Genomic DNA, 13,292 nt, shown 5'->3' on the forward strand with positions numbered 1-13,292 from the left:
ACAGTAACACCAAAAAAAATGTTTTAAAGTAATGAAAATATCATGTAATGTTTCTCTGCACTGGTAAAACAGATCTGTTTGCAATAGCGACACTGATGTTATCAACAAACTTTATTTAACATTACAAAAAAAACTGAACCTATGAAGGGGGGTTAGATGTGGGAGAAGGAGCAGGCTGGCAGATTACTGCAGGCTAGTAGTTTCCTTTCTAAGGACAGACACACACGCTCAGATTTGGCACCAGGCGACTAATCTCCCCGAACAGCCTTCCCGCTGGCTAGAATGTAAATCGACGGCGGGATGACACTCGGATCATTTTCCAAGGTCGTCCGAAGTTTCCCTTCCACGAATCTGAGCGTGTGTCTCTGCCCTAAAACATGAAACAGACTAACTGAAAAGAGGTAAAGTATTTTACTTCATGGAGTTTATTTACTACTGATAGCTGCAAAAATTGCACAAATGCAGCCACTTAAAGCAATCAGTGAGTGCTTTTATTTTCTAGCTAAAAACTAACTGCTGATTTATTGCAATGGGCAATTAAACTGTTCAGCACCTATGTTTGTAAATGAACCCTCATGTCAGCAGAGAACTAATGGGACCAGGGTTGACTGGGCCTCCTAGGGCTCATCAGAGAACCTGACATCTAGGACCCACGATTAGATATAAATGTATTAGGTTCTTTCTGGATTTCACAGAAGCTCTGTGGTACAAATTGGAGAGCTGGTGGGATTAGTCATATAGTGGGCTGCCCCGGGAGATCCCCTGGTATCCTGATAGGCCAGTCTTCCCCCCTCGCTTCCATTTGTTACAATAATGTCTTAAAATGCCAGTGCCGGATCAGTTAGTTGATAAAAGAGGCAAAGACACCAAGATTCCCGCTAATGTAAAACTGCAGCCCCCATCATCATTGCACTAGTTCAGCAAGTGAAGGCAAAATAAGGGTTGTATTTCTTTAAAACTTTGAGCACAAAAATACAGTTGCCTCTCCCTGGCTGACATCACCTTGTCTCTACTACTCTACGCGGCTGTTACTTCTATGGAGGCACTAATGAGCGGGCTGGGTGAATTGCATATTGTGGCCGATACACAAGGTTACAGAATATACAAGACAAATCCTAAGGTGAACATTACAAATTATGTGCAAACTTCTGCTGAAAGGTTAATGTTGCTTTAGTCGGGCAGATAGTAGAAACAAACGGAGACGCAGATGTTGTTGGGGAAACAGATATCAATGCAGAGGTAAATCAGACGTTGCCTGGCCGAGCCTATAGGAACCAGAGGATAACATAGAGTTAGGTGTCAGAATGAAAACTTGACAACATGATACATATTCTTGATCCTTGTCAGATTTCAGTATGCAAGTCAGTGGCGTAACTAGATGTTAATGGGCCCCACAGCAAATTCATTTTAGGGCCCCCAACATTTGCAGAGGTTGTGCTGTTTTACCAATATATGTTGAAATTGTCATTAATTAGGGCCTCATGGGGCCTTCCTCTGTAGTTACGTCTCTGATGCCCCCATGTTTGGATTTGGTTCAGGATTCGACTAACTTATTTTGGAGCAATAAGTTGAGTCCATAATTATAGGTTCTTTACCCCCATCCTTAGTTGGAGGAGTCTTGTATGGGTTGGGCGGTCATGGCTGTCTCTAGTTACTCCAATGTCCCGACATAACAAACAGTGACAACCCCCTAGGCTAAATCTTGAAATACTCAAGTCATACCCTTTGGGCAGCCATGGTCTTTTGCAGCCACCCTTCCCTTCTGATTATATTGGAGAGCAATCTAAGCATGCTCAGTAAAGCTTAAGCTGCTCACTGTACATGGTCAGTGTGGGCTCAGTTATGGCCAGGAGCATTTTGACGATGTCCAATCAGAAGCATCAAATCAGTGGATTGTGAGTTTGGGGGGGGGATTTATAAGGGATAGTGTAGGGCACTTAGGCTTCCTTCCCTTCCCTTTAAAGCTCTGGAGAATTGAACACAACAAGCAAATGAGACCAGAGCACTTGTTTGCTCTGCACTTTATAAAGTGAGGGGATAACATTTTATGCCGAGTGACCCAGTTATGTAACAAAAGGTTTACTAAAGCAAAAATGGGGGATATGGCCTGGAACATCATTGATTTGCCTTTGATGCTGGTCCCTCAAGCTGGAGACCCTGGTTACAATCCTGGTGGCAATGTCTTGCGAACCGAGACAAGTCACCTAATCTATTGGTGTTCTGGCACAATTAGTGTTTCCTTGACTGACATAAATTCTCTATAAAGAAACATGGGAGGATAGTGCCCTATAAAGTATTCCATTTCCCCTTTAGAATAATGTGGAATATACTTTCTTTATCTTAGAGCTCCAAGCAGATTTAAAAATAGAATGGGAGTGTGAGGTGTGACATCAGTTGAACCCTTTTTCTTTTGCTGCTGATGTGAAAGACAGACTCACCTTCACTCTTCTTCACCCAGTAAATGGGCAGCTGGTCACACAGCATTTGCACTGCTTCCCCTACAAGCTCATAATTGACTTTCCGACTTCCCAAGATCCCTAGGAACTCCCGGTAGAACCGTGTCCTGTTATTCTGTAGAAGGATCGCCTCATCCTGTTAAAGATAACCATCATAAGTGTTGTGATCAGAAACTCTGGTGACCCTCTACTCAGGGCTGCTCCTGCCATGATGCACCCACCTTGGGTTCAGACATGTTTAGAATGGACCGGATGTTTTCAAAGTCGTGTATGTCCATCTTGCGCAGGAAGCAAGATCTCTCACCTGCAGCCTTATAGCAAACCAAGTTCTGTAAAGGAGAAACAATGTAAAAATAATCAGTGTGTTTTCTCTGGAGAAGAGGCTCAGAGATGACTTGGCTTGGATATAGCATGCCTAAAGGTGGCCATAGCCAGGCAGATGTAAACTGCTGATTTGGCCCCTTTAGAGCTTGTCCATGTATGGGGCCTGGCCAATTGATATTTGCCTGAAAATCATCCAGATATCAATCAAGCAGGTCTGAAAATCCTTTGAGACAAGAAGCACTTTGGCCCACTGATCAGGGGTCTCCTTAGGTCCCAATGAATGATCTGATTGTCCCTCGATTAGATCAGCCAAATTGGCCCAGCATGTGGGTGCCCAGTTAAGCTCAAGCAAGCACATCTGGCCATTTTAACAAAAGGAGAAAAATACAATTCTCTTTAACTTGCACAGGACTCTGTAACTCCTCCTCCTGCCTTACAACAGGCACCTAGTTTAGGGCTCCCTATGTGACTGGTGTATCAATAGAGATGAGCAAAGATCTGCCTCTCTAGCAAGGTTGAGCCTTCTTTTACCTAATTTGGCTGATCTGAATATTGGGCCCTCAAGCCAATGATCATTCCGGGGGCCAGAATAAAGTCACTGGATGCAATAAGAAGTGATGCAACCCTAGTTCCAATGGAGTTTTGCCCCAGCAACACTGATATCTGAACAAACCAGCATCACAGAACAGTTTGGTCACATACATGGACCAGAGGGTTGTCAAATTGTTGTAGAATGTTGTTCTAGAATGATCTATTTGTCACCCACTATCTGTCTGTATGTATGGGTATCTTTAACATTATCTATTTGTCACTCACCATCTGTCTGTATACATGGGTACATTTAAAAACAAAATACACACTCACGTGCTTACTGTCGAACAGTACTACGGAGGTCTGATTCCTGGAGGTCACCCAGTAGGTCACGGTGTTCCTCGTTCTGTCTGTAACTGCAGACTGGTTCATAGGGGAACCTTGGGGGTTCTTGAAGGTCAGGCGGACAACCTGTAGATGAGGCTGAAACACAACAGAGCAGCTAGTTGAACAAAGCAAAGATCATCGCTGAGAAGGATATGATAACTGTGTTGCTGAAAAAAAATCTATGGACCAGGAACTCTCCCATTCATGGTCTAGATGGGTCTCCAGAACCTGCTTTGCTCCAGCTAGCTGTCTTACTACTACTCCTCCTATCAACACCCACTGTCGTCTAAAACGTAGATAACACACAGCACTTGAAATTATTATACCATGCAATACATCATTTGTTCTTTTACTAAAGGTGGTTGCCCTCTCTGCTCTGAACTATAACAAGCCTCAAAATCTATGTGAATTGTGTTATTCCACTCTAATCTCTTGAGCTGGGTACTGTACTGTATATCACAAGGCAGATTTTTGCATCTTTGAACAACTGTACATTATACCTAATGTAACATGGGCTGCTGACCCCTACTGACCATGAAAGGAATGACATCAGTTCTACTCAAATGGAAAGGAGATATTGCCTACCACTTCCGAGAATTATTTGTTGTAGGCTAAAAATCTATAGTCTTTGGTTATATTGATGATTTGTCATTAGGTGGACAATTGGGATAGTTAAAAGTGGCATAGTTAAGCCACACTTCTGGTTAGCCCATGCCACAACTGTAAAGCTGGCACACCCAGCCTTCAAACGCCATGAATTTTGCTGAAAGTCCCTCCCATTTTTATGTCTACAATTTAAAAATGGGAGGGGCATTTAGCTAAAGCCCTCCCATTTTTATGTCTACAATTTAAAAATGTTCTTCATTTCTCCTGCATTGGATGTGCCTTCCTTCTTCCTTATCTGCTTACAGCTTTGAGTGGCCATAAAGTCCAGCCTTTCAGCCATTAGATGACGTGTGCTAGGGCAAACTGGGGGTATGGCCTAAGAGGTTTAATTTCTATAAATGCCAGGAGGTTGCAAAAACAGATGTTGACTGATGCAAGTTTATCCATAACAGTATCTAGTGTGTGTGTCACCAGATCCATTGCTCAGGTTTGGCCTTAGGGACAGGCGCTTATTGCCACTGAATATTAACAGCAGAAACCATACTAAATGCATACAGTGACCCATTCAGACCTTATGAACCCTTGTTGCAATTTAGTTCTGCTTCTAAAAGAGAGAACTGAAGGAAATGTGTGGATACCATGCAAGGGCAGCTATCCAAGGTGACTGAGAGAGGTAGAAACTCCATGGAGAAGATTCACATAAGAGCCAAGTCGCTTCCTTCATCAAGTCAGTAGCAGAATTGATAGATCCCTCGTTTCCTCCCTGTCTTATCAAGAAGCCATTGAGTTTGTTACAGGAAGGAATAGATGAAAAACAAGAAGATAGTGAGAGTTCTCTGGCAAAAGAAATGTGCTGTATACCCCCCCCCCCCCCCCCATACATGGCTTTGCAGGTCCAGAACTTCTGTCCAGGGAGGCATTAAGGCTTGGTTCATTCATACATCTATCCAAATGGATTGGTATAGATGGGTATATTGTGGTACATATACCCATTACACCTTGCAGTTCAAGTAGTGAAACCTGATGCCCTATGGCTCTGTTTCAACCTGTGGCAACATGGGGTTTTAAAGGTGTTTTGTCTTTCAGACAGTTGGACAAATACCAATAAGCTAGTGGCTGTTCAAGCCCCCCTTGGAGGTCAACCTTTGGTGGGGGGACCTCTAAGCTCATCAAAATGTTACAGATATAATAAAAAAAATTGGTATATCAATCATTCTTTAGTAACAGAAAGAATATCTAGGGCAGTAAATGCATTTTCAGCCTAACGTTTGCCCTAATCGAATGTTATAGAGACCATAGATTTTAAACTTTTCTGGGGCAGGGACTGATGGAAATGATGTATAAGGAAGTAAAAAATGTTTTCCCCTTCCCACCCCTAATTTGCATATGCAAATTAGGATTCGATTTGGTATTCAGCCGAATCTTCTGCAAAGGATTCGGGGTTCAGCCGAATCCAAAATAGTTTTGGATTCGGTGCATCCCTAGTTAAAATTAAGTAATCTTTATTACAAAGGTCTATATTAATACACCAGTAAACCCTCAAAGTAATTCTGCTCAGAGTCCTCTGTCAAAAGAAACACAGCATTTCTTTCCTTCTATTGTGTACTCATGGGCTTCTGTATCAGACTTCCTGTTTTCAGCTTAAACCTCCAGGGCTAGGGCTTGAGCATGCTCAGTTTGCTTTTCTCTCCCCCTCCCTGTTCCCCCCTCCCTCCTCCCTTTCCTGCTGTAATCTGACCCCAGAGCTATGAGTGAGCAGGGGAGACTCAGGCAGGAAGTGATGTCACCCCAAGCTAAGATGGCATCTCCTAAACAAACAAATAGAGCTTCTAGAGCTGTTTACTCAGTTAGGGTAAAGCATTCTGCAGAAAAAATATAGTGTTATAGCTTGCACTATTGTGGCTAATCTATTGGCAATGAACGGCTTCGGTAGCTTTCCTTCTCCTTTAAGGCTGTAAACACAAATGAAGTATTTTATGTGGCCAACCAATTTCTAATTTGAGTACATTGACCATATAGGGCTTATAACTTTCTATAGTAGTTTGGCCCACTAAGTGAAGGATATTGTTCAAGTTTGATGCTGTTACATCATTGCGTGGTCTAACTTTACATGTTATATAAATAACTGTGAATATTGGCATGGAAATCTTGGTTTGTGGGCATTTGCGTGCACCCCCTTCCCCCCCCTACTCTTTTTCTTTGTGTACCCACCCCAATATACAAAATGTTCTTATTTAGTAGCATAGGGCCCTGGAATTAGTGAAGGCAGCCCCATGGATATGTAAATGCCCTGTTACATCAGTCAAACATATCATGGTCAGCAGTATACACTCAAAACCTATGCTTTAAAAATGTGTAGTAGACCATTAATAATTGATACAAAACTCCCTAAAGAGGTGGTTGATGGGTCCAACCTTTCACTGCTTTGGGTTCCCCTCTATGGCTTATTGTTTTTCAAGGTGCAGTACATAGCTGACCATTTAATCTTTAAATACTACCAACCCCAATACATCATCTCCATCAAGTAAAAAAACAATTGCACCTTTGCTTGATTGTCTTTCCAGCCTAGAAATCCGACCACACTTATTCCCACTATGGAAAACAGCAACGCTACTGCCAGCAGGCCCCAGAAGATCTTAGAAGGAGCCTTTGATCTTTCCGGTGGTCTTCTGTCTACGGAGGGCTGTGGGGGGAAAAAAGAGAGTACAAAATGTACCAAATTATATTCAGATTAGCTTCTTCTGTACCCACAGTGATAAAAAACCCTCTAGACAAATGCATTTAGTGGGTACAACTAGGTGTTCCAAGTATCTTCCGGTCCTAATGGACCATGGCCAAGGTAATTCCCATCAGCCCTTCCTTATTCCCAACACAGATATATATATATAATGTCTACAACACTTGGCACACTCTGCATTTAACAGTTTGCCCTGGGTGCAAGGTTCTCTGGTGGTCCAAACAGGTCCAGTCCAACCCTTAGATCGCATAACTGCAGATATGTCAACATTTTTGGAGCAAATTTCAACATAATTTCAGTTGCCTGGAGTGAAGTATAAATTTATAGTTTGCCATCTGATGAGTGGCTTCAATGAGAAATAACTCCAAAAATAATCTAGTGACAGGGATGGGATGTCAGTTTTATTATGCCCATGGGTGACACTAATATGTGAATGTAATAGGGACCTTAGATTGTAAGCTCCAATGGAGCAGGGATTGATCATAGCTCGGCCATGACACAGGGAAAGATATACTGCAACTCCCTCTCAGGTGCACCAAGCTGTTGGCTTGCCTACAGCCAGATGGAGCTGGCTGGAATTCTATAGAGTGCTACTGGGTCTTCTGAACAGCTTGGGAAAGCAGCCAGCTTGAAGTGGAACGGCTGGGGTGCTCAATGGTTTTTGAGAAACTTTTAAAGGCACTTTCCTTCGAGTTTTAGAGGGGCATGAAGCAATAACAAATACTTGTCCTTGACACATCTACTAGACTCCTACCAAATGAATATTAGTTGGCATGTGCTTGTTTTGGTATATCTTCTTTCCTTTCTGTCCTTGTGGGTATTTTAATAAAGCCTCATTCTATAAGATTATTAGAACTATTCAGGAATCCCAGGAATGGTTAGACAGGTGCCAACCTGTTCAGTGAACACAGAATCGCAGGCTACCTTTGCCCACATAAAGCTGCCCGAAAATATGGAGATTAAGAAGCCAAACCCACTTCTGTGTTCGTCATTTTAAGGCTCATCTCGTCTAGTTGTAGACCATGATTCCACTAGTAATATGCTGCTCTGTGATGACTGTACCACTCCAATATACCAGTCCTGCGAATTAATGGTGTTGGGCACTTGAGCTGATTGATCAGATTAATGCCATTGTCATTTGTATGCGTGACCCTATGGAGCACACTGCCAACAGCTCTACTGGCAGAATGGGGCATCGGTATTGCCAAAGTAAAGCTAATGTAATACAGGTATGGGATCAGTTATCCGGAAACCCGTTATCCAGAAAGCTCCAAATTACGGAGAGGCCATTTTATCCAAATAATCCACATTTTTAAATATGATTTCCTTTTTCTCTGTAATAGTAAAACAGTACCTTGTATTTGACCCAAACTAAGATACAATTAATCCTTATTGGAAGCAAAACCAGCCTTTTGGACTTATTTAATGTTTATGTGAATTTCTAGTAGACTAAGATCCAAATTATGGAAATCATATTGCCAATTAACCTTATGTCTGTGTTAACAAATACACATAGGAAAAAAATACCCTCCTTGTAACCTTCTTCGCAGTGAGTCAATATTAACTGGCTGCAAATATTACTGGATAAATTGGGACTGACCTGTTGAGCGCCTTGGCAGAGGCACCATAGACCATTCACCATAGACATCCCTACAATTCAGTGGGCATAAACTCATTGGATGTATTTATATAAATACTAATATACATAGAAAGAGCACTGTATTTGCATAATAAGCTATAGCCTTATAGACTTTTTATCTAGAAGCAATAAATGTGTTATATTATATTTAACATTCCTTACAAGTCCATAAAGTAGAAAGCATCTAAGAGGCTCGCTGGCACCCTACAAATAAATATCTTAATACAAGCAAAGAACTGAAAGCATTCTAGAACCCACTGGTTAAACTTGTGTCCGGCATTTGTGGGAGAGGTTTCTTACACAAGTCCCTGCAGTGTGAGTCCCATTCTGGTGCTGTTCTCTTGCAACCCTATGAAGAAAACCTGTCCAATGGCTGATACTGCTGCAAGAAATCATCTACGGACCTTCTTTAAATAAACCTTGACTGCATAACTTGTGGAGGAAGGATTCCCAAGATTAGATTCCTCAACTCAACATTAGAAACCAAGAAAGAAAGAGGTGCACCAAATCCATAATTTTTTATTTTTTTTTGGATTAGGCTGAACACCGAATCCTCCACAAAAGCTTTAGCCAAATCAAGTCAAATCTGAACCTTAGTTTGTTTTAAAATAATTACAAATGGTCCTTTCAGTTGTCCAAACTTTAAAGTCACATGAGTTTAGGATTTGGCAAATTTCTGCAGAAACTGCTGAGAATTCCGAACTGAATCCTGGAGTTGGATGATTCCTGAAGACAAATGATATGTATTTAACAAACCCAACTATAAAAGGAAAGCACATTTGTCCATGGACCAGCACCCAAAGGCAATGACTCAAACCTTTCCTAACCTGGGTATGTCTTCTGCAATAAAGCTGGCAACCCAGATCTGATCTTACCGTTGGGTCTCCGCTGCCCTCCATGTTGCGCTGCTGTACTCCCAGGCTCTGCCAGTCCTCACAATGCGCACAGTGTGCATGGCGTTGGGGCAGCACAGGCTGAAGGGCGCGTCCATCAACACTCAGAACACGAGGATCTCTAGAGTCAACTTCCCAGCCAAGGCTCCACCTGAGCCAGGTAATCCGAGAAGGAAGAATGTAACAATCGTCCGGCTGTGATGAGAATCTGGGAGAAAAAAAAAAGATATAATAAAAGCAGCCCCCTTGAACTGGAACCAATGAGTCAGAAACACAAGCCAGGGCTTTGTAGTGAGGAAAGACGAGGCCTTTATCATGGCCCTGCTGGAGAAGTCGCCGAGCGCCCAAATTCCTATGCTTCAGCAGGTCACAAAGAAAACCCGGTGCAGGCGAATTGAAAAGCAGCTTGTAATGTGCTTTAATTAAGCTTTGTACATTGGCTGTATTATTATTCCGGCGGCCTAAGCACAAGGGGATACCCCTTCCCACCGATTTCCCTCTCACCCCTTCTCTTGTGATTGACTTTAATAAAAGGGGAATGGAGAGTTGGCATAAACCTTGTATAGGGCCAAGATAGAGTTTCAAGGTGTTTGGCATAAACACTGCCTAATGGGGGACATAAATTCAACACCAAAAGCCCCATTAAAAGAACCAATTAAATGGGCAGACTAGCTACTCTAATGCTTTCTAATGGGATAATTAGGGACACCCAGCCTGTGGCTTGCCAGCTGCTGCTGCTGACTCCCTACATGTCTGGCTGGTTGAAGTGAAAGTAAAAAAAAGAAATAAATCAAGTAATTACAGTTACATTGTAGCATTCATCCAGCTAAATAGTTTTAGAATACAGTGGTGCCTGTTATATCTGGGAAATGCTTCACATATCGTTATGGCAGAGAGCTTTCATAGTTTTGCCACTTGCAGTACCTCTTCTCGCCTCTACAACCATTGTTTTCATAAGCTTTGCAGCCGTATCCGTTACAGCTCATTGGCTGTTCCTAGAATATGGGAAGTGCCTGGCTCTTTTTCTGCCTTTACATGCCGGGTTTTTCCAGGAATGTCCTTGCAGTACACCCCTTCCTTGTGGTGATGAGTGAATCTGTCCTGTTTTGCTTCACCCAAAAAATTTGCAAAACTGCGAAACGGTGAAAAATTCATGAAGAGCATGAAAAAAGTTTTTTGTTATGGTGACTTTTTTTGTCTCTGTAAAAATTTTGTCCTGGCAACTTTTTTGTCATTACAAGATTTTTGCAGCAGATTTGCTGATAGCGAAGTGCGTCATTTCACTGTGAATCTATGCCTGGCAATAATTCGCTCATTACTATATTAGACTGTAAGCTGTATGGGCTAGGGACCTCCTTCCTACTGTCTCCCTTAACACATGGCACTTAATCTGTGTATATATACATATTTATTATGTTACTTGTCCTTCCGTGTGTACTTTTACATATAGTAAGGTTATACATCGCTGCGGATCCTTGTAGTGCTTTATAAATACATTAAACCAAAGCACAAAAATAAAAAACATCACAATCTACCTTTTAGCTCATAATGCAAGGCATTCACTCAGTTTGATACTACCCTTCCCACCAGGATGCATCATATAGCAGCTAAAGTACGGCTATAATCCGGGGATAATTTGAATAAAACCCAGGACTAGTGATGGGCGCCGTTTCGCTTCGTCGGAAAATTCGCGAATTTCCATCGAAATTCGTGAAAGGCGAAAAATTAGTGAAACGCCGCGCAAATTCGCCCATCACTACCTAGGACGTCCAGCCTTTTATATATTGATTGGGGGATTTATTTGTGTATGAGAGTAGCTCTTCCATACGTTGTATCTGATTAATTTCTGTTACCCATTCAGACACTGTAGGTGGCCTAATACATTTCCATAATCTGGGAATTACAGTTGTGGCTGCTGCAATTGCAAATTCTACAAAGCCCTTAGGTACAATTTTCAACGGTGCATTAGGGGATGGTATTGTTATGCACTAAAGAAATGGACGGCACTCCGAACAAAGGAATACAGATTTATTACGTACTCCTGCAAGGATCCAACGCCCTGCGCGTTTCGGGAATCACTCCCTTAATGATTAAGGGAGTGATTCCCGAAATGCGTAGGGCGTTGGATCCTTGCAGGAGTACGTAAAAAATCAGTATTCCTTTGTTCGGAGTGCCGTCCATTTCTTTAGCGCTACACGGATTTCAGCAGTGGGGACACTGCGGACAGAGCACCCGACAGGAACATCATTACGGGGGGTGAACTTTGAGCGGTCCGTTGTTTTTGAGCGATGGTATCGTTACTAACGCTAAAGAGGGGTCAGGTGGGATATCCATACCTCCCAACTGTCCCTTTTTCGGAGGACAGTCCCTCTTTTGACAGCTCAACCTGCAGTCCCTCATTTGTACTTGAAAGTCCCTCTTTACTCTGCACTGAACAGCCAGAAAAAGAAACAAAGTTTCTCACTTAATTGGCTTTTAGCAGAGAGCCCAGAACAGCTAACAGGTGCAAATAAGATATTTGTAACAATTTTGAGACACAAAAACACAGTTTAGATAAGGAGAAATATTTTCAAACTTTCATAACCTGCCAAACATGGTAATTAGGGGGTGTGGCTACAAAAAGGGTGTGGTCAAAAAATTGCTGTGCTACGTGCGGGAAAAATATTTTTGTCCCTCTTTTTACTTCCAAAATGTTGGGAGGTATGGGATATCTATCCCCGTGACTTTGGAAATTAACCGAAAGACTGAAACCCAGAAGGGTTGTAATAACTGGCAACCCCACCAAATATGTTTCATATCTCCTTTCTCCGTGTTGCAGCGCCAGCATATATCTGAAACCCCAGGGTAAATAGTAGAGAATCTTGTAGTTAGTCTCTTGTGCTTTACATGCAGTCACCCCTTTGTGGGTACGGACAAAGGACTACTCCCAGTCCTTGACACTAAAAGAAGTATTGAGGTCCCTCTCCCATTGTGCTTTAAATGTAAGTTCTTGTGTACCTTTCAGGTCCAACAGTAGGGAGTACACCTGCGCCAAAGTATGAGTAGGTTTCATTTTAGCTAAACAGAGTTCATCAAAAGCTGTACTTTCTGCTAATAAATTTTTCTCTGGTTTTCTTGAAACCAATGGGTTAATTGATGGTACATAAACTTCTGAGCAAAGGAATGCATGGGGGTCTCTAAAATGTATACTAGAGGGGCCACTCCTGTTAAACTTCTCACCCTTATGAAGGAGTAATTTTCCCTTTGTCATTTAGCCAAAAAGCCCTTACTAAGCATAACCGGTGGAAATACTGGATTTCCAATCAGGGGTGTCATTGGCCCTGTCCTAATTGATAAAGTTACTTGTCGTAGAAGCTTATCCCATGCCAATAATATATTATGTGTTGTTATGGGTAATGTCTAAGTGTCTTGTCTATCTTTGGGGTTTATCCAAGGTAGCGAAGCCAATGGCTGCTTCACCTGAAACTGCTCTATCTGAATCCCTTCTTTTTGATCCTGGTGATGGAAACAGTCTATTAATCTAGTGCAGGTTGCCGCTTGCCAGAAAGTGTATAAATCGGGTAATCCTGCTCCTCCATTCTGTTTGCGCCTATGTAAGGTTGACATTTTGATTCAAGTTGACTTATTAGCCCAAATGAATTGCGTGAGGAGCCTGTTAGCTTTCTGCAAGATATTCATTTTAGGTGGCATGGGGAGGGTCTGGAAGAGGTAAAGGAATT

The 13,292-nt window shown here is 42.2% G+C and overlaps 1 protein-coding gene across 1 annotated transcript; it reads right to left on the reverse strand.

Moving 5' to 3' along the window:
* Positions 1-98: 98 nt before the first annotated feature.
* Positions 99-10,034, reverse strand: bricd5.L (BRICHOS domain containing 5 L homeolog). Its single transcript, XM_018236568.2, has 6 exons — positions 9,556-10,034; positions 6,847-6,987; positions 3,645-3,794; positions 2,678-2,785; positions 2,439-2,592; positions 99-1,265 (listed from the first exon to the last, which is right to left on the reverse strand). The coding sequence occupies exons 1-6, from the start codon at positions 9,577-9,579 to the stop codon at positions 1,171-1,173; spliced, it is 672 nt and encodes a 223-aa protein (XP_018092057.1). The 5' UTR covers positions 9,580-10,034; the 3' UTR covers positions 99-1,170.
* Positions 10,035-13,292: the final 3,258 nt, after the last annotated feature.

Source organism: Xenopus laevis, chromosome 9_10L (assembly GCF_017654675.1).
Source record: "Xenopus laevis strain J_2021 chromosome 9_10L, Xenopus_laevis_v10.1, whole genome shotgun sequence".
Classification (NCBI taxonomy): Eukaryota; Metazoa; Chordata; class Amphibia; order Anura; family Pipidae; genus Xenopus; species Xenopus laevis.

Bases quoted from the DNA above. Each gene is read 5' to 3' on its own strand.
- bricd5.L (XM_018236568.2), bottom strand. From the start codon at position 9,579: ATGGAGGGCAGCGGAGACCCAACG. The intron at 6,988-9,555 runs GTAAGATCAGAT...TTCCCCCCACAG, and splicing joins AGGGCAGCGGAGACCCAACG to CCCTCCGTAGACAGAAGACC. The intron at 1,266-2,438 runs GTGAGTCTGTCT...TGGTTCCTATAG, and splicing joins CTGGGTGAAGAAGAGTGAAG to GCTCGGCCAGGCAACGTCTG.